This window comes from Tenrec ecaudatus, chromosome 16, assembly GCF_050624435.1.
Source record: "Tenrec ecaudatus isolate mTenEca1 chromosome 16, mTenEca1.hap1, whole genome shotgun sequence".
NCBI classification, from domain to species: Eukaryota; Metazoa; Chordata; class Mammalia; order Afrosoricida; family Tenrecidae; genus Tenrec; species Tenrec ecaudatus.
In genome coordinates, this window is record NC_134545.1 from 49250460 (window position 1) to 49273515 (window position 23056).

Sequence of the window (23056 nt, forward strand, 5' to 3'; positions counted from 1 at the left end):
TTCCTCTAGTTCTTTGGTGCTTTCTTCCCCTCACTATCATGACCTCAATTCTACCTTACAAATCGGATTAGACCAGAACATGCACACTGCTAGAGATAAGAGCCTGTAAATCAGGGAATCCAGGATAGATAACCCCCTGAGGGCCAAGAAGGTGAGTAGAGATACCAGGAGGATTAGGATTAGAGACACCAGGAGGATACCAGGGGAGAAACGGAAAGTCTATCGCAAGGATCAAACTATAACCCCCTCCCAGGGGAACGAATAACAGAAAAGTAGGTGAGGGGCAACAGAGGATGGTGTAAGATATGAAAATCATAATCTATAACTTATCAAGGGTTCATGAGGGAGGGTGGGTGGGGGAGGGAGGGAAGGGGAAGAAATGGGGAGCTGATATCAGGGGCTCAAGTGGGAAGAGAATGCTTTGAAAATGATGATGGCAGCATATATGCAAATGTATGGATTGTGATAAGAGATGTAAGAGCCCCCAATAAAAGTAAGGGAAAAAAAAGAAAAGGTGTCACTTTGAGGACTGATGTTCCCTGGACCCAGAGCCACGGTCTTTCAACCACCTGGTCCACATGGGAAAGAAAGCTGAGAGAATGAGAGACCACCAAAGCGGTGCATTGAATGACAGTGCTGGCCTCTTTAGACCATGAGCAGGCCACGGCGGGAGGGACCCGAGGATGAGCCAAGCTGAGTCAGAGTGACCAGAATGACAGGGAGAAGGGCGTCTCAGGTGACTTTGGGCAGTTTCTCAGGAGGGTCTGGCTAGCCCTGGACAAAGACATCATGCTGGGTAAAGCGGGGGTCAGTGGGAGGGCCCTCCAGAGACGGATTGGCACAGGGCTGCAGCAATGGGCTCGATCGTGGCAGTGATTGTGGGGATGGTGCACCAGGCTGAGCTTCATTCTGTCGGGCAGTGTCCCCATGAGTCAGAGCCCACTCTGCAGCACCAACCATGCCTCCCCAGAGCAAGCTGGCCAGCCAAAGCACCCTGGCACACATGCCCCTCAGCCTGCAGCTGTGGTGTCTTCCTCAAACTTTTTAAACAGGGGCCCACTTCACTGTCCCCGAGACCCGTTGGAGGGCCGGACTATAGTTTAAAAAAAAACTATGAGCAAATTCCTATGCACACTGCACATATCTTATTTTGAAGTAAAAAAAAACAAACGGGACAAAAACCCCCGGCAGGCCGGATAAATGTCCTCGGTGAGTCGCATGTAGTTTAGGGCCCAGTTGTTAGTCAAAAGGCCGGTGGTTCAGACCCCTGGACTGGAAGAAAGCTGTGGCAGTTGGGCTCTGTAAAGACTCAGCCTCAGAAGCTCCCTGGGCCGGTTCCACTGTGTCCTACAGGAGGCACCACTATGAGCCAGAGTTGACTCGAGGCGACAGGTGTGGCTTTGCTGGGTCCCGATCATTTCATTTCACTGCTACGATGATCTCAAGGGCAAAGTCTTCCCCTCGCTGCTTCCCCATCTCTAGCAGGGAGGCGCAGGGCCTGGCCTCAGTAACTGGCATGGAGGACTACGGGGCCGCGGGCCTGGATTCTAGCTCTCCCCCAGCCTCCGTCTGGCTCTGAGGCTTAAGCAAGGGCCCTCAGTACCTCAGGTTCCAGAAGCAGCCTCCTCTCCACTCAGAAGGGGCCACCTGGAGCCATGGGTGGCAAGGACCCTGCAGGACCTGCCTGGCGCAAAGACCTGGGCAGGGATCCAGGGAAGCCACTTCCAGCTTGGTGTTGATTCCACATAGTAATCAGGAGGGGGGGGAGATGCGGGGGACCCACATCCCCCACACCCACCCATTGTCCCTCCTCTCAGGGCCTCAGTCAGAGGTTAGAGGTCACTTTGTTATTAAGAGAAATCTCTGTGCCTGAAACGTGCAAAAGAACCCCAGAAAATACAAGCTATTAAGAGACACTCTCACTAACAAACTCCTACACATCCCAGTAAGTCCCAGATAAACAGTCCCCTATAAATAGAGCAGATCACTTCGTTAATAGCATACCCATTGCCTCTGCACAGAGGCATGGCATTTCATACATCTCGATGCCACCAGGCAGGTACTTGTCCTCCCTACAAAACTGCCTTCCTGAGGACGGAGATCCAGGTCTTGCCCACCACCAGTGGCGGAATGCACCAGGAGCCGCAAAGGGCTGTTGCCTACCTTGCTATAGTTCTCACAGTAATTCTGCAAGTCGGCCGTGTGACAGATACAAAAATCTGAGGTTCAGAGAGGCTGCGTCACCAGACCACGGCAGCTGACAAGTGTCAGAGGCCAGCCAGTTTAGGACACCTGGGGGCCGGTTTGCTGTTTTGGTTGAAAAGCTAAACATGGAGGGGATTGTGGCAGTGTATCTGATTGGAAGGCGGAAGTGAGGGCAGGCTGGGAGGAGAAGGGAAATACTTCCAGCAGGAATGGGACAAGGTGTGTGTGTGTGTGTGTGTGTGTGTGTGTGTGTGTGTGTGTGTGTGTGTGTGTGTGTGAGAGAGAGAGAGAGAGAGAGAGAGAGAGAGAGAGAGAGAGAGAGAGAGAGGCATTGGTGGGGGGCGGGGGTGGAGAAAAGGCAAGGGAGAGGCTGAGAAGGGAAAGGTGAGAATTGCTAAGCAAATGTCTTAACGGCCCAGCTAAGGGGAATGACCTGCTCAGAAGTTCAAGGACACAGCCGTCTTTGAGGCTCAGAGGCCACTCCTGGACTCCTTATCCCAGTGAGTCTCCTGGTACCATCTGATTTCTAACCTCCTGACCCTCCCTGAGCCCAGGGTCACCTCCCCTGGCCCAGGAGGAGGCTGCAGAGCCGAGGGGGTGGGCTGTCCAGGAGGTGGGCAGCAGGGCCGTGTGGTCCAGCTGAAGGTCATTGAGGCAGCTCGCACACTTCTCGGAAGTGCTGGAGCGGGGCCGCTGGGCCCAGATACAGGCAAACACGTTTGAGCAAATTGGAACGCCATAAAAGTCTATTACAGCAAATCAAACAGCAGTCAGCACGACAGCCATTAGCCTGAAATGAATACATGGGGACTTAATGAGGTCTGTCGAGGCTGGCTTGGTGAATTAAGTTGCCAATTCTAGCAGGATTTCCCTTTTCTTTACGGACTTGAAAGCATCCACGCTGCCTCGTTAGGGCTTCGACAAGTGAATTGCAGGCCCTTTCGCCCTGATAAAATGGATAATTACATGTAGAAAAGCTTAGTGAGGGAGGGGGAGGGGGAGGGGAACCGGGGTGGCCTCACAGAGAACAAACTCAAACACAACACACACACACACACACACACACACACACACTCACACTCCTGCCTGCCTGCCTGCCTGCCTTTCCCGGGCCCCTAGCTGGGGCCAGGCCCTTCAGAGCGCGTGGGGCCAGGCGCAGCCAGCTCCAGGAACGGGCAGTGGCTGTTGTAGAGCATGCTCCGTGCCAGACTGGAGCCTCCCATTTCTGGGTGTCACATCTCCATGCAGCAGGTTTCACCAAAGATGGGCAGCCTCCTAGCATCCCAGAACCCCTGCAGGGGGGCAGGGGGTGGGGGGATGGTGAGGACCAGAAAACTCAACCTCCAGGGCTTCCCAAACTGGGCAAGCCTCACAGTTGGGTCCCTGAGGTTGGTTAGTCTGTTAGAAATGCAGCTCCCTAGGCCTCTCATTCATGGGCAGAATCGGATTTGCAGGGGGGTGGGGGGTGGGGAGCTGATCTTCTAACTAGGACCCCAGGAAAATGGGAGCCAGCCTTTGCAGAACACTCAGTGCTGGGACAGTTTCTGATACAGGCGGTCTCCCAGCGTCTGTACACACGCCTCCAGGGACAGGGAGCTCCAGACACCCTCTGTTGCCCACAGTCAGGGATCAGGCTGTGGGGCGGCCTTCCTGTTAGAAAGCGCTTCCTTATGCACCTCCTGTAACCCACTGCCTGCCTCTGGGTCCTAGGCCCACCACACTCAGCCCAGTGGTGTGAGAACTGCCTGCGAGATCCTCCTGGAGGGCAGGCGGCAAAGATGCCCAAAGGGGTCCTAGTGGGCAGAAGCACATGAGAGCTTCCCTGCCATCCCTGGAGGCACAGGAATGTCCTAGAGATGAGGGGAGCTTTTCCCAGGGGCCTCCACCTGGAGATCACGCTCGTCAGCCCGGACTTTCTGGTTCAGCTCCCAAGCTGGACATCTGTGGTGGCTAGAGCCAGCAGAGGGACAGCGACAGGCCAAGTGTCACCCAGGTAGTTGTTGATAGATCCAGGACTGGAGGTCACCAGGATACCACATTGAGCATCCATTTCTCACCTCCTCCAGGAAGCTGGCTGAGATTTCTGCAAGCTGGCAAGCCCTGTCTGTACCCCTGCATCTGGGTCTACAGCACCTCCTGCTTCCTTGGCTGGGAGCCTCATTGTTCACATCAGCAGGGTCTGCCCCGTGCACTTACACTTCTCAAGGACAGAGCCCTGAGGCTGCCTTTGTGGCCACAATGCAACCCGGAGTCCCTGAGTTCAATTCCAGGCAGGGGCCAGTAGGCCCTTTACTGATACCCAGCTAGGGCCTGAGCCAAGCAACTAAGTTCTGGCTCAGGTAGCCATGCCAGGCCAGAGCTAGTCAGTGGCAGGGCCCTGTAGGTCAGGAGTGGCCTGGCCTTTGTCCAGCTGACACCATGCCCCCATTGGGCACAGTGAGCAGCCCAAGGTGAGCATCGAGTGTCAGGCCATGCACGTGTCCACGGGCATCTTACACCGGAGGAAGTAAACCTCGGGCCTCCCTCCAAGGACACTGTGTTCTTTGCACAACCTCCCCCCCCCCCCACTCTCTCGATCAGATGGGCAGGAGACAGGACACGTTATCCCGCCGGCTCTTGTCCTTCTCTATTACACAAGGAGGACTGCAGCCCAGAGAGGCGGAGTGATCTGCCCAAATGGACCAGGCCCTGGGTACAGAGCAGAGGATGTGGGGCCCATTATCTTCCAGGTGTAAACCCAGTCATTCTCCACGGCTCCAGCCAGTCACCCAGGTCTCTGCACAGCGAGAGCCGGGCCCAGCGCCAAGTGCGGCAGACACTCCATAAATATTTGTTAAATAAATGAGTGAGTGAGAGGCCCTATCCTTGGAGGCAGAGACCTCTGGAGAGTCCCAGGGGAAGCCAGCAGGCCATATTTCCTGGCACAGAGGAGAGGGCTAGGCTGGCCTCTGGCCCAAGAGCTGGGGAGGAGGGATGTGACCCCGGTCACCTTGCCATTGCTGCTGCCTGCTGCCCCCTGTGTGGAAGGCAGAGGGTAGCCATGCCTGCCAGGATGGCAGCTGAGCCAAGGGCCCAAGGCTCATTAACTCTGAGCAGTGCCCTTGGTTTCTGAGCCCGGGCCCAGAGTGCAGGCTGGCACGTAGAGACCCTTAATTAAATTAAGGAGCTTTCCAAACGGGAGGCAGCTCAGAGCCATCTGCAGTCCCAGGGTGCAATGGCCACAAGGCCCTTTGCTGATACCCAGCACTGTGCCCCCATGCAGGGCAAAGGCAGTGGGCATCTGACTCCACTTCCCTCTGCCTGGGGCCACAACATAGGACTCTTGGCTCACAGCCAAAAGGGCAGGGGGCAGCAGCAGGGCCTGGGAGCAGAGACAAGGCTCTCTATCCTCCAGGGAGTCTGAGTGTGCTCCGGAGCCAGGAGTCTCAAAGCCATGGCTGGGTGACCTTGGGCAAGTCACTCTCCTGCACCGGGCCTCGGTTTCCTCTCAACAGGACGCTCTGGAAAGGCTGTTAGCTGCCTCACCCAAAGGCCTGTAATAGAGGAGGTAGGACTCCATGCCAGGGGCCCGAGAAGCTCCCAACACAGGTAAAGGCTCTTTATGCACACTTCCGGGATTTTTGAAGCGCCTACTGCCACCTCTGAAGACGATGAGGAGTCCCTCGGGAGAGGGACAGCAAGCAGCGAGAACCCCAGTGCCACCAGGAGCCAGCAGCCAGCTTATTAACGAACCGTTTGTAATGCAATAATTTGTACTTCTCAATTACCAGGAATGGCTTGATTTTACATGCATGCACTCATGCAAACATACTGAGAGTACACAGACGACCCAAAGGAGCAGGCGCCAAGGAAGCGGGGTGAGGGGGCGGGGGCAGGCCCTTCCTGGAGCCACGGGCTCTCTGTGTCCTGGGGGACCTGACCAGAACCAAAGCGGGCAGGCTTGGAGTGAGGCTTGCCAGCCCACCTTGCCTGTAGCCCGCACGTGGCGGTGAATGGAAGGACAGAGGCCGAGAGATGAGCCTCCCATCCCTGTCCTACCTCTGACTCCACCTGGGACTCATCCCAAAGTTGGCCTGTCTTAGGCTACAGGCTGCACTAGTCACCCTTGGGGGCCCAGCCACTCCTGGAGGCCACCAGCTGGGTCCTGGTTCACCAGCCTGCCACAGCTGGCACCTGGGCTGACAGATGTGCAAGAGAGTTGAACCTGCTGCTGTCCCCAGTGACCCTTCCGTCCACCCTCAGACAACTGGGAGCAACAGCCCCCGTGCCCCCGATGCGAGCGGCCCCCATGCCTGGGCTCCTACCTCAGGGATGCGGACGCTGTAGGGCTGGTTGTGAAAGGTAGGCGCATTGTCATTCACATCCCCAACCTGGATGTTCACCTTCCGCGTGATCACCTGGCCAGAGGAGGACAGGGAGCTAATCAGTGTTGGCATCAGCCTCTGGCCTCTCTCCACGTGGGAGCCCGGGGCCTTGCCAAGCCAGAACCACACCTCCCACGCAGAAGGGGTTCCCAGGGACACTCACCCCTTGGTGGTCGCTGACAGAGAACTCCACCGTGAATTCTGACTTGGTCTGGAAGACAAGAAAGCGAGGGTTAGAGAGGCAGGCGGAGGCCGTGGTGGGCGGGGGGCCTCCAGCACAGCTCCCATGGAGTTCGCTGGGGTGGAGCCCTGGGAGTGTAGTGGCTGTGTATTGGTTCAAATCCACCAGCTGCTCCTCGGGAGGAAGATGGGACCTTTGCAGAAGCCCACAGGGGGCGGCTGGGAGTCTCAGTTGGTTGTGCAGCTTCTGAAGGCTCTCCTGCAGTCACAGCAGCATTGGCCTTTGTATTGGTGGACCAGGCTACCTCTGGGACCTCCCCACAGCCCAGTCCTGGGGGGCCAAGAGCCGGCATCTGTCTACTCGAGAGCAGCAGGCTGGGCTGGTTTTCGTTGACCACATCACCAGTGCTTGCTCTCCTGGCAAGTGTCCTTTAGCAGCCCTTATAGACTTCTATGCCCCAGTGTGCCACATTCTGTGGGGTATGAACCCAGGGTCACTTGTCCCCTTTGTCCATCCAATCAAATGGTGACACTGGCCCTTCTGTGTCCAAGTCCCTTGAAGAGGCAGGAAGCCATCCCTCCAAGACTGAAACGGAATCTAAGGAGAAGGCCCCTCAAAGATGGTGAGCGGCCTGTCCTCCAGGGTCTACTCCTGGGGACGAAACCTCTACCCACTACCTGACCTGGGTGGGGGTACAGGCAGGCCTTACCTCTCTGTCCAGCGGCTGTCGGAGCCAGACCACACCAGTGTCAGGCTCCACTGCAAAGAAGCGGGAAGCTTCCTCCCCCGACACGCCGAACACCAAGGGGTCGTTGTCCATGTCTCGGGCCAGTAACTGGGTCACAGAGGAGCCTGGAGTGTTGGAGAAAGGGGGTAGAGAGCAGAAAGGAAGGGTCAGGACCATCCTTTGGCCCCTCACGGTGGCCGAACTCCCAGGAGGAAACCTCTAGCTGGCCACTAGGCCCTTCCCTGACCCACATGCCACGGTGCATGGGTGGTAATAAGAAATCATCACTCTGGGCCTGTCTTCAAGAGGGGTGTGAAGGGGTGCACCACCCTGCACCAGGGAGCACAGTCCTGCCTAAGATTCCCTAGCCAAGGGAGTCTTCTCTGGGGCTCAAAGCCTCGCTAAGTAGCCCTCAGGTAGCGTGATCCAATGTCCTGGCTTGCCTGAGACGCGGCCTTCGCTGAGACGCCATGATTGTCTGTTAATGTTGGGTGCCATCCACTCAGCTCCAACTCATAGCGACCCTGTGTGTCTCAGAATGAAACGCTGCTTGGTCCTGTGCCGTCCTCTCGATGGTTGTGTTTGAGCTCATCGTTGCAGCCACTGGGCCAATCCATCTCCCTGGGGGTCTTCTTCTTTCTCACTGATCCTCTGTCACCAAGCAGGGCGTCCTTTTCCCAGGACGAGTCTCTCCTGGCTAGCCTCTCCACGCTCAAATATGTGAGACACAGTCCTCCTTAGCAGGAGCACGCTGGCTGCACTTCTTTCAAGCTTGTTTGTCTGTTCTTCTGACAGTCTACGGTCCTTTCAATAGTCTTCTGCCCAACACCATCATTCAAATGCACCCGTTCTCCTCCAGTCTTCCTTCCAGTGTCTGTGAGCACACACGGAGACTGAAAATCCCATGGCTTGGGCAGGTGCATCTTAGGCTTCAAGGTGACACCTTGTACTTTGATATTTTAAAGAGGTCTCTTCTGCAGCAATGCAGTCCTGCCACGTGGTTTCTGGCCTGGTGCTTCCATAAGCATTGACTGTGGATCTGGGCGAAGTGAAATTCTGACAACTTCGCTCTTTACTGTTTCTGATAGTGTTGTCTATTAGTCCATGGGATAGTTAAGGTTTATTGAGCCAACCTGGCCAATGAACGCATGTGGGATTAATTGAAGGGTAGTTTAATTGAAGGGCGGAGAGATACATGGCTTGGCGAGCCTCACCTGTCTTGTCTCTTGTTCTCTGATGATCGGACCAGTGTGTGGCTGCCTTAGCCAGTTCTCTGCCTCAGCTGGTCTCTGCCTCAGCTGGTAAGGTTCACTTCCTGTGAGATATCCTTGAGGAAAAGCCACATGGACTTACCCCAATGCAGCCCTGGGGCTGGAGAAGTCGCGAGGAGACCCCTGTCAGCACTGAGATGTTGACACGCTCACTGATTCGGCTTTCCTCCTGCAGTCAGCATCATTGTATGTTTTCTTAGATTGAGGAGGCCTTTGTGGATTGGTGTCAGACATATGGACTAATGTCGGACTGTGGGCTTGGACAGCACTGGGTGGGTTGGGGTGTTTTCTTAACGTACACTTGCTCTTCATATAACACGCTCTCTTATAAGATCAGTGTGCCTGTGAGTTTGGGTTCTCTAGTCTACCCAGACTCACACAGTCCAGTTGTGAGGGTTTGCGGTTCCTTCACACTGAGCTGTCTGCCGTCCATTCTGAAGGCTGTCGGTTTGTGTCTGGGGTGCGGCTATGATGTTGGAAATGAGGCCGCCAGTATTTTCAACACCAGCAGGGTCGCCCATGGTAAGCAGGTTTCAGAGGAACTTTCAGACTAAGGACAGATTAGGAAGCTTGTCGACTTCTGAGAGCTGAGGCCCAAAAGCCTTATGAACGGGATACGACTCAATCAGAAAAGTCACAGCCCCTCAGGGTACTGGTCACCTTAGCTTCAAGGGGCCCTTAACCCCCCCAAGATGGAAGGAAACAGCAGGGGTGTACACGGGTTGTCATGGCCTTAAGCAAACCACTGATTTAAATGTTTGGTTTACCCTGTGAAGTGGGATGAACTCCCTCTTGTCTCAAATGCCGACTGATGCTCACGGTGAACACTCTGAGCATCTAAACTCTGGCGGAATAGAAGTCAAGTACTGGGCTTTGGTCCACAGGGTCAACTCAGCAGTTGGAAACCACCAGTTGCCTTGGGAGCAAGATGAGGCATTCTACTCCTGTGAAGAATTAGTCTTGGAAACCCACAGGGGTGGTTCTACATGAGCCCCATAGGGTCAACATGAGCCCCATAGGCTCAACACAAGCCCCATGGGGTGAACACGAGACCCATAAGGTCAACACAAGTCCCATAGGGTCAACATGAGCCCCATAGGCTCAACACAAGACCCATGGGGTCAACACAAGACCCATAAGGTCAACACGAACCCCATAGGGTCAACATGAGTCCCATAGTGTCAACATGAGTCCCATAGTGTCAACACGAGTCCCATAGGGTCAACATGAGTCCCATAGGGCCAACACGAGCCCCACAGGGTCAACACAAGTCCCATAGGTCAACATGAGCCCTATAGGGCCAACATAAGCCCCATAGGGTCAACATGAGTCCCATAGGTCAACATGAGCCCCATAGGGCCAACATGAGCCCCATAGGGTCAACAGAAGTCCCACAGGGTCAACATATGCCCCATAGGATCCATACAAGTCCCATAGGGTCAAAATGAGCCCCATAGGGTCAACACAAGTCCCATAGGGTCAACACAAGTCCCATAGAGTCAACACGAGCCCCATAAGGTCAACACAAGCCCCATAGGGTCAACATGAGCCCCATAGGGTCAACATGGGTCAGAATTAACTGGATAGCAGGGAGTTTGATCAGGCTATGTACAGGAGGATTCCAGATGCTGAACTTGATTTAGGAAATAACATTAATGAGATTTTCTAAGGGAACTTTCAAAGGGACAGTTCAATTTTAGCATGACAATGATAGCTACTGCTTTAAAAATTAGTTTTATTGACATAACATGTCGTACAACTCAATAGTTCAATCATATGCAAAAGAGTTGTTCAGTCTTCACTACAATCAATTTTAAAACATTTTCTTCTTTCTCATAGTCATTGTTGCTAGCCCCCCATTTCCCCCCAGCCTCCTCTGCCATGCCCTAGGTAGTTATTAATCCAGTTACTGTCTATAGACTCCCTATCCTGGATTTCATATACAGAAAACCATGCACAGCAAGAAACAAAGTGGGAAAAAGGACAAAAGAGGGAAAAACCTCAACGGAAAAGAACACAAAATATTAAAAACGGAAACAACTTTAAAATGGAAGATCAAATGATTCGGTACTACATTTTAACCTAACTCCCTCTACCATAATCGATGTTATCACGCTCTCTGTCGATTCACATGCCTGGACTGTGGTCAGAGGGTGTTCCCTGGAAGCTTAATCCACGTGAAGACTCTGCAGAGGGATTTTGGGTTTCCACGGTCATCCACAGCCTTCTGCAGACGAGCATTCGGAATTACAGAGAGCTACCAGTTTTAGGAAATGGCGAGAAAAACCAGGCTGTGCGCTCCCATAAAGATTTACAGTCTCTGAAACCCCTGGGAGCAGTTCTGCTCTGTCCATCCTGTAAGGTCTACATGCGATGGAATTGGTGCAATGACAGTGGAAGCCGTATGCCAGGCACTGGGCTAAGCAAGTCCTCATTTAACCCTTACTGTTAGTACTTTAAAGGTGCCAGGGTGGCACTGTGGGTTAGGCACTGGGCTGGTAACGGCACCGTCATCGGCTCAAGCCTACCGGCAACTCTGCGTGGGAGGGCACAGATGTGTCTTTGTTTTGTCTCGCATACTTTGGACATGTGATCAAGAGACCGCCCCAGAGAAGGACACCGTGTTTGGAAAAGTAGAGGGGCAGCACAAACAGCAGGAATTGTGAGGATGGCCCGGGGCCAGGCATGGCTTTGTTCTGTTGTCCACAGGGTCACCATGGGGTCACACCAACAACTGACAGTCCTTATGGGATGACTGTGAGCCAGAATCTACCTGAGGGCAGCCGGTTTATCACCCCCATTATTTTCACTATTATCCCCATGTAAGGGGTTCTTGTGGCACTGGGGTGTAAGAGTTGGACTATTTACCACCAAAAGGACAGTTCAAACCCACCAGCCGTTCCAGGGGGGAAAGATGAGGCTATCCACTTCTGTCAGAAGTTACAGCCTCAGAAACTGTACATAGAGTAGCTATGAATCAGAATGGCCTTGATGGTGGTGGATTTGGGCTCATTGTCCCCTCTTAATAGATAAAGCAACAAAGGGTGATTAAGTAACTTCACCAGGGACATACAGTTAATAAGATACTGTTACTGTATGGCCCTGGTTACTTCCATTGACTTATATGACTCCCATGGGTTTATATGTGTGTGAAAATGGAACTGGAAGTTAATGGTATTTTTCCATGAACTTTTTGACGGCTCCTGGTCCATCTCAACACTTGCTATGTGGACTAAAGATTTAGGACCTCCGTGGCTATGAGTTTCTGGTCATTTGGGGGGTATTTACGGTATGCAAACACCAAGCTAGGTCTGTTCGTGTGACTTCTCACATTTTCCCAGTCTATTTGGTAGCCGTAGTTCTACCCATTTTGTGAATTTGAACGTCATGGGTCAGAGAGGCCAAGTAGCCTTACCGAAGTCACACATCAGAACAGCATCCGAGATGATGGGAAGAGTGATACTGAGAGGGAGGAGTAAAATCAGAGAGCAGAGGAGGGATGACTGCAGAGGCCTCTTGGAGCCCCATCTTCCATTAAGCCAGGGCATCAGGCAAGTGGCCCACCACTGGACGGTGAGCTCTAGTTTCCAGACGCCCAGGCCAGCGCTCTCTCCAGATGGAGCCACACACGTATCACTCAATTATGTCACACTGAAACACACTGGAATAGACTAGGAGCAGGAGGTAAATTTTTATTTGTGTTTGAAAACACCATCTCATGCCATAAGGAAATGTCCAGCCTCCCCAGACTTCCAGGGACTCCCCTTACCTTTCCTTTGCCCTCAGCGGTCCTTAAGTTTGAGAAACAGTTACCCACTCCCCAAGGCCTTAAGGAGAGCTCACCTGGGGGAGTGAGGGTCCCTGCTGGTCCAGTGGGGCCAAGGCAGTCTGCAGCCTCTTTCCCACAAAGGCAAACTTCTGCTGCCAGCTCGCTTCTGGGCCTAACCTAGAATGGGTGAGGGGCCAAGCTCCCGGCTGGACAAGGGGATTCTGGGAAGGATAACTGGTCCTCCAGCCAAGGTCGCACAAGCCGGCCAACCTCCAAACGGCTCTCTCAGGTCCAACGTGCAGGCCCTCCCGAGAACAGGGATGGGGCCATCAGCGCTGTCACCCACCCTATAATTTCCTGGACTTTTATCCATTTTCCCCTCAATTATGTGCTGCTCAAAATGGTCCTTTTCGGCTTCCTCACGGGCGCTTGCCTGCTCACGCCTTCTTTGTGTCCCAGGTAATTGCTAGTGACCTTTGCTAAGTGTACTAATTAAAGGTGCCGATTTAATATTATATTTAAGACAAGGCGCCCCGCAATTTTCCTGCTGGGCCACACATTCCCTACCCCGCCCCCACCCCACCCCTGCCCGGCTCTGTTCTGCCATTTTCCCGAGGCTGATCCCCGTCCTGGCTTCTCTGAGAACCCGGGGCGTGTCCAGCCCGGAGGGGGAGCGGGGAGGGGGGCTTCCCGGGCCTGCGTGTCATCTTTGTAACAAGAGTGGGTTCCATTCCAGCCTACTGCTTGTGGGCATCATCCCTGGCTGTGGTGAGCCTAGGGTACAGGGGTCACACTCAGATTTGGGGCCCCCTGAGAAACAGGGAATGTACCAGTGTGGGAGGGCCAACGGGGACCTATAGTTCTTTCTAGTGCTAAGAAGGAGGTTTGGGCTTCGCAGGAATGGGGTGGTATGGGGATGGGTGGAGCAGATGCTTTGGGCACCTTAGCCACTACCCCACATGCACATTGCCCTGACTTCCAGCTGCCGGTCCCCATGGTTCCACTTGAGGGTTTCTGGGCATCTGTGAGCACTGTCCACGCACAGGGCAGGCTGGACAAGTCCAGGAACAAGAGCCCCTGTAGAAGCCCCCACAGAGATAAGGGGAGGAAGGTGGTGGGGACGGGGACAGGGGAGGGACGAAGTACTCTGCTCGTTCCTCTTCTGGACAACAGGTCTCTGGTCACCTTCACAGCCCTGGCCCCTCAGAGGAGCTTCTTCAGCCTCTCGACTTGGGGTGAGGGGGTCACTCATGGGGTACACCTATACCTGTTTCATGCTGGGTCTCAATGTTCCCCAATGGGGTGAGTCCCGGCTGCCTCAGTGGAGACTTGCTGTTGATGATGCATCTTTACGGCTTCATCCCCTCCTGGTACCCTCCCCAATAAACCATGTGTCCTCAACTCCTCGTCACAGCAGCTGCTTCTGGGAGAATCCAGGTAAGACACCCCTAAAAAGGTTGCCATCAGAGCCATCTAGGGAGCTGGTTTGAAGACAGATGGAACCAGTTGGCTGGCGTCGCCCCAGAGTCTACTTCCCCTCCCACCCTGCAAGCGAGTCTGAGGCCTGGCCCGGCTTGGGGACCCTGGGTAGTTTATAGCACGGCGATATTCAAATACTTAACAACCGGCACAGGACACACACCGGCCAATCAGGAAGGACGCTGGCCATAAACAGTGGGCCAGTGAGGGCTGGCTGTAAGTCAGCCTGGCTGATGACACATATTTCCGATGCAGAGAAAGTGCTTGGGCCCATGATGATTTAAACGCTCGGTCTTCTGGCTCCAGGCACAATCAGCACAGCCGGTCGGCCTCTGAGCACGTGGCCACCCGCCCCAACCCTACTGGTGAATGGGGACCCAGCCAGGCTGCTCCAACCAAAGCGTGAGAAAATGGATTTTATTTTTATTTCTTTACATTATTTTATTGGGGGCTTTTACGTTCTCCTAGACATTTCGAACATCAATTGTATCAAGCATATTTGTACATATGTTGCTACCATCATTTTCTAAACATTTTCTTTCTACTTGAGCCCTTGGTTTCAGCTCCTCTTTATGCGCTCCCTTCCCCCATCGTGACCCCTTGATAACTTATAAATTAGTGTTGTTTTCATATCTCACACCAACCACTGCCTCCCTTCACCCATGTGTCACCCCTTCGGGGGGGGTGTTATGCATTGATCATTGTCCTCCAGTCCCCCTTCCTCCCGAAAAAGTGGATTTTAAAACACTGAAATGCCGCCTGCGGCAAGAAATCAGAGAAGCCGGATTACATGAAGAACACTGCAGCATCAGGATGGGAGGAAGGCTTACTCACAGCCCGTGACGGGCAGATGAGGCGACCGCGCTCCCTGAAAGCGAGGTGGACTTGAAGCCCTTGCGGATGAAGATCAAGGACCGCAGCCTTCGGTGTGGACGACAACTCAGGGTTAGCAGACCAGGATCTTCACAGCTAGACTGACAGGTCGCATCATGCCAAACGGAGCAAAGACTGAAGCTGCCAAGGGTTTCCTCTTGCTTGGATCCACAATCAACGCTCATAGAAGCAGCAGTCCAGAGAGCAACAGATGCGCTGCACCGGGTACATCTGCTGCACAGGCCCTCTCAGTGTGTTGGACTCACAGTTCACTTTCAGGACTAAGGTGGGCCTGACCTGAGCCAGGGGATTTTCCATCACCTCATATGCACGTGAAGGCTGGATACTGAGAAGAACGGATGCTGTTGCAATCGGGGTGCAGCTGTGTGAGGCGGTAGCAGCCAGGCCGGGACTGACTGCCTCCATGCTGCCTCCAGCCCTGAAGGGAGTGCACCTGGAGACACCTGAGCTGTGGGACAATGCATTTCTGCTCTTATCTTCCCATCGCCCCCCTGGGGGCATTTCCCTAGGCAACAGAGGCAGGCCCTGCAATCCGGAGGGCCCTTTTGCAGCAATGTTCCTGGTCCAGTGCTCTGGCTGTCAGCTTTCTCATGGCTCACCTTTCAGGTCAAAAGCTGTCTCCTGAGAGAGGCCTTCCCCAAATACTTAATCCGTGCGATAGAGCCTACTCCCTAAGGTGGCTGATGATCTTCCCAGTCCTCACCCCTGGTGAGGGGTTTCTTTAAGCACTGACTTACTGATGGACTGACCCCTCCCCCCCTCCCCACTGCCCAGCGCATTCTTGTGGGAGCTCTGGCCTCGTCTGCCCTAGTCTCTGCTCTCTGTGGACTCCCTAGCCTAACACAGAAGCTGGCATCTGGTAGGTGCTCAAAAAACCAGACTTTGGAGGAATACATGAGTCCCAACAACTGTTTCGTGGTGTTAGGGGCAGATACCCCCCCTCCCAAAGTCATGAAGATCTTTGAGCCCTGCCAAGAGGAGAGAGCAGAGCAAGTTATTTCTTAATTAGAACACTAATGGACAGGAAAAAACATGGCTAATGAACACCTAATAATGACCAAACAGTAGCACTGGGCTTGGGGTGCAGGCAAAATTATAGTTGGACGCTGGCTAGGAGTCTAGGCTCAGCACGGCCAGGTATCCCGCCCTAGGGGAAGGTGCCCCTGCTGAGGAACCCTGATTCTTATCCTGAGTACCCCATCTTGGGGCATGCCCATCATCATCCTGGGCGTGGGACCTGCCCTGAGAGGCAGGCATCCTATCTTGGGGTGTGAATCCTGGGGCTGGCCATGTCCTTCTGGGGTCAGGTGCCTGCCCTGCGCCCAGGGGTCTGGGTTCCGCTCGGCGCTGGCGGCACATCCTCCCTGGCGGCCTCTCCTCAGTGGCAGGCTGCATCCATCTTCCAGGCAAGGGACTGACATTCACAGTTTTCCCTGCAGCCCCGCTGAGCCCGGAGATGACGGTCATTACTATCATTGTTGTTATTTGCACCGGGCGCCAGGCTGGGAAGGTTTGTCACGCCACTCCCGGGGTGCCGCGGCGGCTCTGGGGCCGCTGGCAGGGCAGATGGTAGGCTCCCCATTTGTTCATGAATGGGGAGTTGGGATAAATGTTTGTTTTCTAAATACGTGGTGCCACTGCGGGGAGAATGAAAGGTGAGAGGGACACACCAGGCTTTGCCTCGCCATGGGGTCTCTTCTTCAGGTGTTCCTCTGGTCCACGCCCTACCCAGGCACCTCTTAGAGTTCTCTCAGAACAAAAGGCAGGCAAGTACTTAACCATAACACTCAGGGGCACCCATGGGCGCTCCCCTGGACCGGATGCCTGGGCTCAGCCTTCCAGGCTGCTGTCGGCCCTGCACACCTCTGTTGCTGGTCCAGCCTCCGCAGCACCTCCTTCTCAACATCCCCGTCACTCCTAAAGGCACAGCACCCACCCACCTCCCCAGGAGCTTCTCTCGGGCAGGGAAGTCCTCTCTCTCTGTGCTCCCTGATTTGTGAAGGTGGAGGCTGGCGTTCCGGGCCACCCTCAGCCAATCTTTCCTCTCCTCTCCCAACTCCCCCCAAATTAACTATTGTTTCCCAGGGCCAAGGGGCCAGTCAGTGCCCATCCTTTGCCCAGGCAGACATTGCTAATCAATCACAGCACGTTTCCTGTGGAGTCCATGTTCAAGTTCAGAATCCTTGACAACACAGGGCTCCATGCAGCCATAGCTAGTCAATCCTGAGAGACATGTGCGAACCCTGCCTGGGCCATCTGAGAACTGAAAGGCCTTCGCACTTGCCCTGATGGACTTCCTTCCTGCCCAGGGGCACGGCCATGGCGCTCAGGAGCTAGAGGAGCCGGCGCGGAGTCTACAGGCGAGCACAGAGATAGGGAGTGGCCATGGCCTGACGAGGCCGAGGAGCTTCCCAAGTGCAGCACCTGCACCTTTAGCGGGGGCCCCTGGAGCTGAGGAGGGCACTGCCTGGGGTGGGACTGGCCAGTCAAGGCAGACCACCAACCCCAAATTCCAAGGCCTTGGGCGACGGAAAGGTTTTCTGTGTATAGCCACCCCACTCCAGCCTCATGACCCCCAGGCCTGCTGCATCCCCCTCCCCATGAAGATGCCTCTGCTCCTGCCCCTCCTCCACCCTGGAGGAGCCCCCAGGGTCTGGGCCGGCCTTGGAGCCCACAGCCTCATTTGTCTCCCTCAGGATCAGACAGGCCTGTAAGTGCCTTGATTCCTGGGAAAAATCTCATTTGTCTTAGGTTCCTGTGCCCTTCCTTGCCTTCCATCCAGCACCTTCTCTCTACCTCCCTCACCCCCCATCCTGGGTCTTGAACTTGATCTGACCTCAGGTGAGCAAGAGTTTTGTTTTGTCTTATGTCCTGCCTATGGGGACCCAGAGGAGCTCCAGCTAGCAGAGGGAAATCTGACCCTAGCCCCCTACCTCTCCTGAGAGAGTCTGGTCCTCCTTTCACTGATTGAGGACCCCATTCTCAACCAAAAACCTTTGCCCTTGGATAAAGGAACCCATTCTGTGCCCCCAAACCCACAGCCACCTTCTCACCCTCCCTCTCCTGCTTCTCACTCTACTCCGAGGTCATCAAGAACCTTATGGGGGACAGGAAACCAGCATTATGAAGCACTCACTAAATGGGAGCCCTGGTGGAAGCTTAGGGTTGGCACTGGACTGCTGACCACAAAATTAGTGATTCAAACCCACCAGCCACTCTCTAATAGAAAAATGAGGCTGTCTGCTCCCGTACAAACTTAGAAATCCAATAGAGGGCCTTTATGGGTCAGATTCAATCTATGACATTCAGTTTGGATTTGGGGGTTTGGTTTTAGGTACTGTGGTAGTTATATAATTGTGTGTCAATTTGAGAGGATTCAGAGTGAAGGGGTGGAGTCTAGTCTGCCAATCAGGTCATAGCCAATGAGGTCTCTGTGTGGGCATGGCCTTCTCCTGAGGATTCTGGGAACTCCTGTATTTTCCTCCTTGGAGGTGGGAGACACTCTCTCTCTAGGCTCACTCCCTGCAAGACACCTCTGAGGAGAAGCCACATTGACCGACTCTGATGCAGCCAGAACCCTGGGAGCTGAAGAAGTCACGTGGAGACCCCTGTCAGTGCTAAGATGCTTACAACACCACTGGATCCACAAACTTCCCACCCACGGGCCTGTGATCTTCCTGCATTCGGCATCATTGCATGTGTTTTGTTAGTCTGAAGAGGACTTTATAGATTGGTATCAGACATATGGGTTACTATCGGACTTATGGACTTGATCCGGACTGGGCTGGGATGTTTTCTCAATGTTCAATTGCTCTTATGTATAAAGTTCTTTCTTAGACGCATATGAGTATCCATGAATTTGTTTCTCTACACTACCTGGCCTAATACAAGTACCATACACCTTATTGTATATTTCCCAAAATATGATTCGCATAGAAAGGGATTAGTGCCCGTGCTATAAAATTCACGGCCAGTGAGTTGATGCTCACTCCTACGGGCCTTACAGGGAAGAAAAGAACTGCTCCTAGGATTTCTGAAGCTATAAATCTGATGAGAGCAGAAAGCCTCCTTTTTCTTCTGTGGAGTGGCTGGTGGATTCAAACTGCTGACCATGTGGCTAGCAGTTCAATGTATAACCCTCTACGGCACCGGGGCTCCTTGTCCTGCTATACAGATGAAAGAGCAAAGGCCCAGAGCAGTAGGATGCTCTGCCAGGGCCACACAGCTCACAGGTGGCAAAGCTAGGATGGAGCACAGGTCTGCCTGACCTCAGCATCCATGTTCCTCCACTCCCTCGTGACTTTTCTTCCAAAGTCTTTTAATCCAAACCCCAAATTGAGCAACTGAGCGCTATCCCCTCCTCCCCCCCGCCCCTGCCCATCCAGAATCTGATGCTTGCAGGGGTCTCGGGCCATTGAGACGCACTCCCCCTGTATTTCAGGCTGCTCTGTTTGCTAGGCGGCCCTGGCTGGCCAGAAGGTGAGCAACCTTGAGGCAGAGATTGGAGCGCCTCCCCTCCACCCCTGACTGGAGCGCCTCCCCTCCACCCCCTGACTGGAGCACCTCCCCTCCCCCCATGACTTTCCACCCCCCAGGTATTTTCTGCCAGCAAGTGATGCTGACTCTTCAGGAGTGCCAGAGAAGGGATGGCCGGCTTGCTTGTTAACCAGGGAAGGCAGCGCCATGGCACAGAGCAGGGCAGTGGACACCCAGAAGGTGCTGGTGGCACTGGGGAGGAGCAGGAGGAGGAAGAAGAGTGTGTGTGTGTGTGTGTGTGTGTGTGTGTGTGTGTGTGTGTTGAATTAATAAGGCTGTGAGAAAAGGTGAGGCATTGACTCACAGTACCTGAGGAGCCTGGCCCTGGGTTTCAGAAATCCTAGACTCTTCTGCTTCCAGCACAAGTCAGTACACGCAGCACCACCACTTAGCAAGGGTTACGAGAACATGGCCTGGGGGTGGGGAATGCCATTCCTCTTTGCCGATGATGCTGTTAACTCATGAAGTCACACCGGAGGAGGGAGGGTCCTGATTCTCATCCCTTCTGAGTGGCATTTTACAAGGGAGAAGGGCAGTCAGGCAAGAAGGTAAACGAGGCTTTTGTCCACAAGCTGGAAATGCCCAGAGCTTCAGAAGTGGGACTCGAGCCTCCTGAGCTGGGAGGGAATGAACTTCTATCACAACAGGCCCGTTTGCAGGTATTTTGTTCTGGCAGCCTTTGGGTACTCAAAGGCCACAGAGAGGTAAAGTCACTTGCCTAGAGACCCACAGCTGGGTTTGTGCATCAGCCCTCTAACCCCATCCCTGCATGATAGGCAGCCATGCATTCATTCATTCATTCACACAGCAAACACCCCTGCCTTATGCCAGGCACTGGAGAGATGACAGTGAACCAGGCAGACAAAAGTCGCTGCCCTCCTGGCGCTGAGTGCAATTCCAGTGGACAGCCCGCAGCGTGGGAAGAATCAGTACAGGTTTGGGGTCCACTCACGGGCTGAGGATATGTAGAACGGCGCCCCCACCTTTGACCCTGGTCAAGGGTCTGTGACCTCCAGGAGGGCTGGTCCGTGGAGTCCTAGGGTGGGTTCCCAGGGCTTCGGTACACTCGGAGGACACAGTCAGAGGAAATCTCTTCATTAAGATGGAGAAACCCAGTGGGCCCAGCAGAGCAAGCCTGAGCTGGGCCCTGGTCTGGGCAGCCAGCCTCGTGGTGTGGCCGTGGGCAAGCTGCTCTCCTCTCTGGCTCGGTGCAGGGCTGAGTCAATGCCAAAGCTCAGGGGTCTGTGGACAGACTCCAGTCCTAGGTTGGCAGATCGCTGCAGTTCACATGGCAGTGCCGCCCTGGTCCTGTGGGCCCTGTGTGGATGACTGCCAAGCGAGCATGGGGACTCACTAGTGACACCTGATGTGAGTGGGGGCATACTGATTTGTGTGTTGAGCTGCTAACTGCAAGGTCAGCAGTTTGAGCCCACCAACTGCTCCAAGGGAGAAAGACGGTGCTCTCTATTCCCATAAAAAAATTACAGTCACAGAAACTCCCAGGGCAGTGTTACTGTAATAGTTAGGTTTATTGTGCCAACCTGGCCAATGAACACATGTGGGATTAACTGAAGGGCAGTTTAATCGAAGGGCTGAGAGATAAATGGCTCAGTGAGCCTCACCTGTCTTATTTCTTGTTCTCTGATGGTCAGACCAGTGTGTGGCTGCCTTAGCCAGTTCTCTGCTTCAGCTGACAAGACTCACTTCCTGCAAGACATCCCTGAGAAGAAGTCACATGGACCTACCCCGAGGCAGCCCTGGGTGCTGGAGCACCTGCCAGCGCTGAGATGCTTACATGCTCCCTGATTAGGCTTTCCTTCTGCAGTCAGCATTATTGCATGTGTTTTGTGAGTTTGAGGACTTTGTAGATCGGTGTTGGACATATGGGCTAATGTTGGACTTATGGGCTTGGGCAGCACTGGGTTGGGATGCTTTCTTAATGTACACTTACCCTTTATATAAAACTCTCATACACGTGTGGGTTTCTGTGGATTTGTTTCTCTGGTCTACCCAGATTCACACACCTACCCTGCCCTGTAGGGTCGCTAGGAGTCGGCGTGGCATCTGTGACCGTGTCGTCTGGGTGGACGTGGGCTGCACATGAGACATAGCCTCACTGTTCTTGATGTGGACCGAAAGCTGTCTTACAAAGGTGACGCAGTCCACGGCCACCCAGATAACAGGTGGCAGGCAGATCAGACATTCAAATTGGTCCCTGGGGGTCCCAATCCAATGTTCTTCTCCTTACACCCCATTAAGGGCCCCTCCAATGGGGGCTAAACAAGTTTTAGGGTTTTTTTCTCCATTGGAGGAGACCTTCATGCACAGACCTCTTGAAAGTCTTGGCAAGCGAGGACGTTACTTTGAGGACTAAGGTGCACCTGACCAAGCCACGGGGCTTTCGGTCGCCTCATATGCACGTGGAAGTTGGACCCAGAAGAAGGAAGGTGAAGAAGAACCGATACATTTGGGCTGTGGTTCTGGAGAGAAGGACGAAGCTGCCAGGGACTGCAAAACGGACCGGTGAGCTGTCTTGGAGGGAGGGAGGGATCGGAGTGCCCCGTGGACTGGCGGGACTTTGTCCTGTGGACTGTGGACATGTTGTCCGGAGAGACGAGTCCCCGGGGAAGGACATCATGTTTGGTGATAGAGGGCAGCGAGGAAGAAGAAGGGTTCAAGGAGAGGGACTGACGCCACGGCTGCAACCATGGCTGGGGCACAGGGGCAGTGGCGAGGCTGGCGCCGGACTGGGCAGTGTCTCGTTCTTCACTATGAGTCAGAACTGGCTGGATGGCATCGGACAATACCCTCCGATGGAAACAGTTCTAATGTTATGATCCACTGCGCCACGTACGCTACTGGGTAAACAGACAACTAACAGGAAGGTTGGCAGTTCAAGCCCCCCAGCGGGAGAAAAGCGGAGGCGTGGTAGACTCAATGGCCATGAGCTATGGGTACAAGAAGCCTGTGGGCAGCGCCGACAGTCCACGCACGTGGCTGCTAACCTGCCCATTGGACATGTGCACCCACCACAGGCATCCTGGAAGAAAGACCTGCTCATCTACTTCCGACAAACTGTTGGGGAACTAGATTCAGGGACAAGGGTGGTTGGCCTGCACTGGCCCCCTGGAGGAGGTTGCAACCCCCAAACTGAGCATGCTCAAACTCAAGCCCCGAGCCAGGTGGGAGGTACACCTGGGCAGTCCAGGTGGGCTTAATGCGGTCAATGGGGTCAACCGAGGCCTTCGACCACGCTTTCCCCAGCCGGGGGTGGGCCAGAATCAAGGCAGGGAGCGCGTTCCGGCCGCTGGTCTCCGCTCCGGACGCAGCCTCTCGGGCCCCTGTTCCCCATGTGGGAGCGCTCTTGCCCACGTGGTTGCTCACGCCCCGTTGTGAACTTCCACACAGCTTCGCTCGCTTCCCAGGGATCCCGGGTCCCCTTTGAGACTGTAAAATCTGAAACGGGTCCCGTCCTGCATAAAATCCCACTCGGATTACAAAACGGTGTGATTGTGCGAAGCCAAGAACCGAGGTGTCACCCACTCGAGAGACCTCACAGAACCAGCCGTTGACAAGGCCCTGGAGCACAGCCCCGCTCGGACGCATGTGGGGTCCTCCCGACCGGAGCCC

The 23056-nt window shown here is 54.3% G+C and overlaps 1 protein-coding gene across 3 annotated transcripts in view; it reads right to left on the reverse strand.

The window, feature by feature from the left end:
* CDH23 (cadherin related 23) overlaps positions 1-23056 on the reverse strand; it is a 410239-nt gene that overhangs the window by 326430 nt on the left and 60753 nt on the right. For all 3 annotated transcript variants that reach the window (XM_075533399.1, XM_075533398.1, XM_075533397.1), the window contains exons 3-5: positions 7460-7602; positions 6733-6780; positions 6510-6602 (exon numbers count right to left, since the gene is read on the reverse strand). In XM_075533399.1, coding sequence (XP_075389514.1) covers positions 6510-6602; positions 6733-6780; positions 7460-7602 — 284 coding nt within the window. The remainder of the gene's footprint in view (positions 1-6509; positions 6603-6732; positions 6781-7459; positions 7603-23056) is intronic.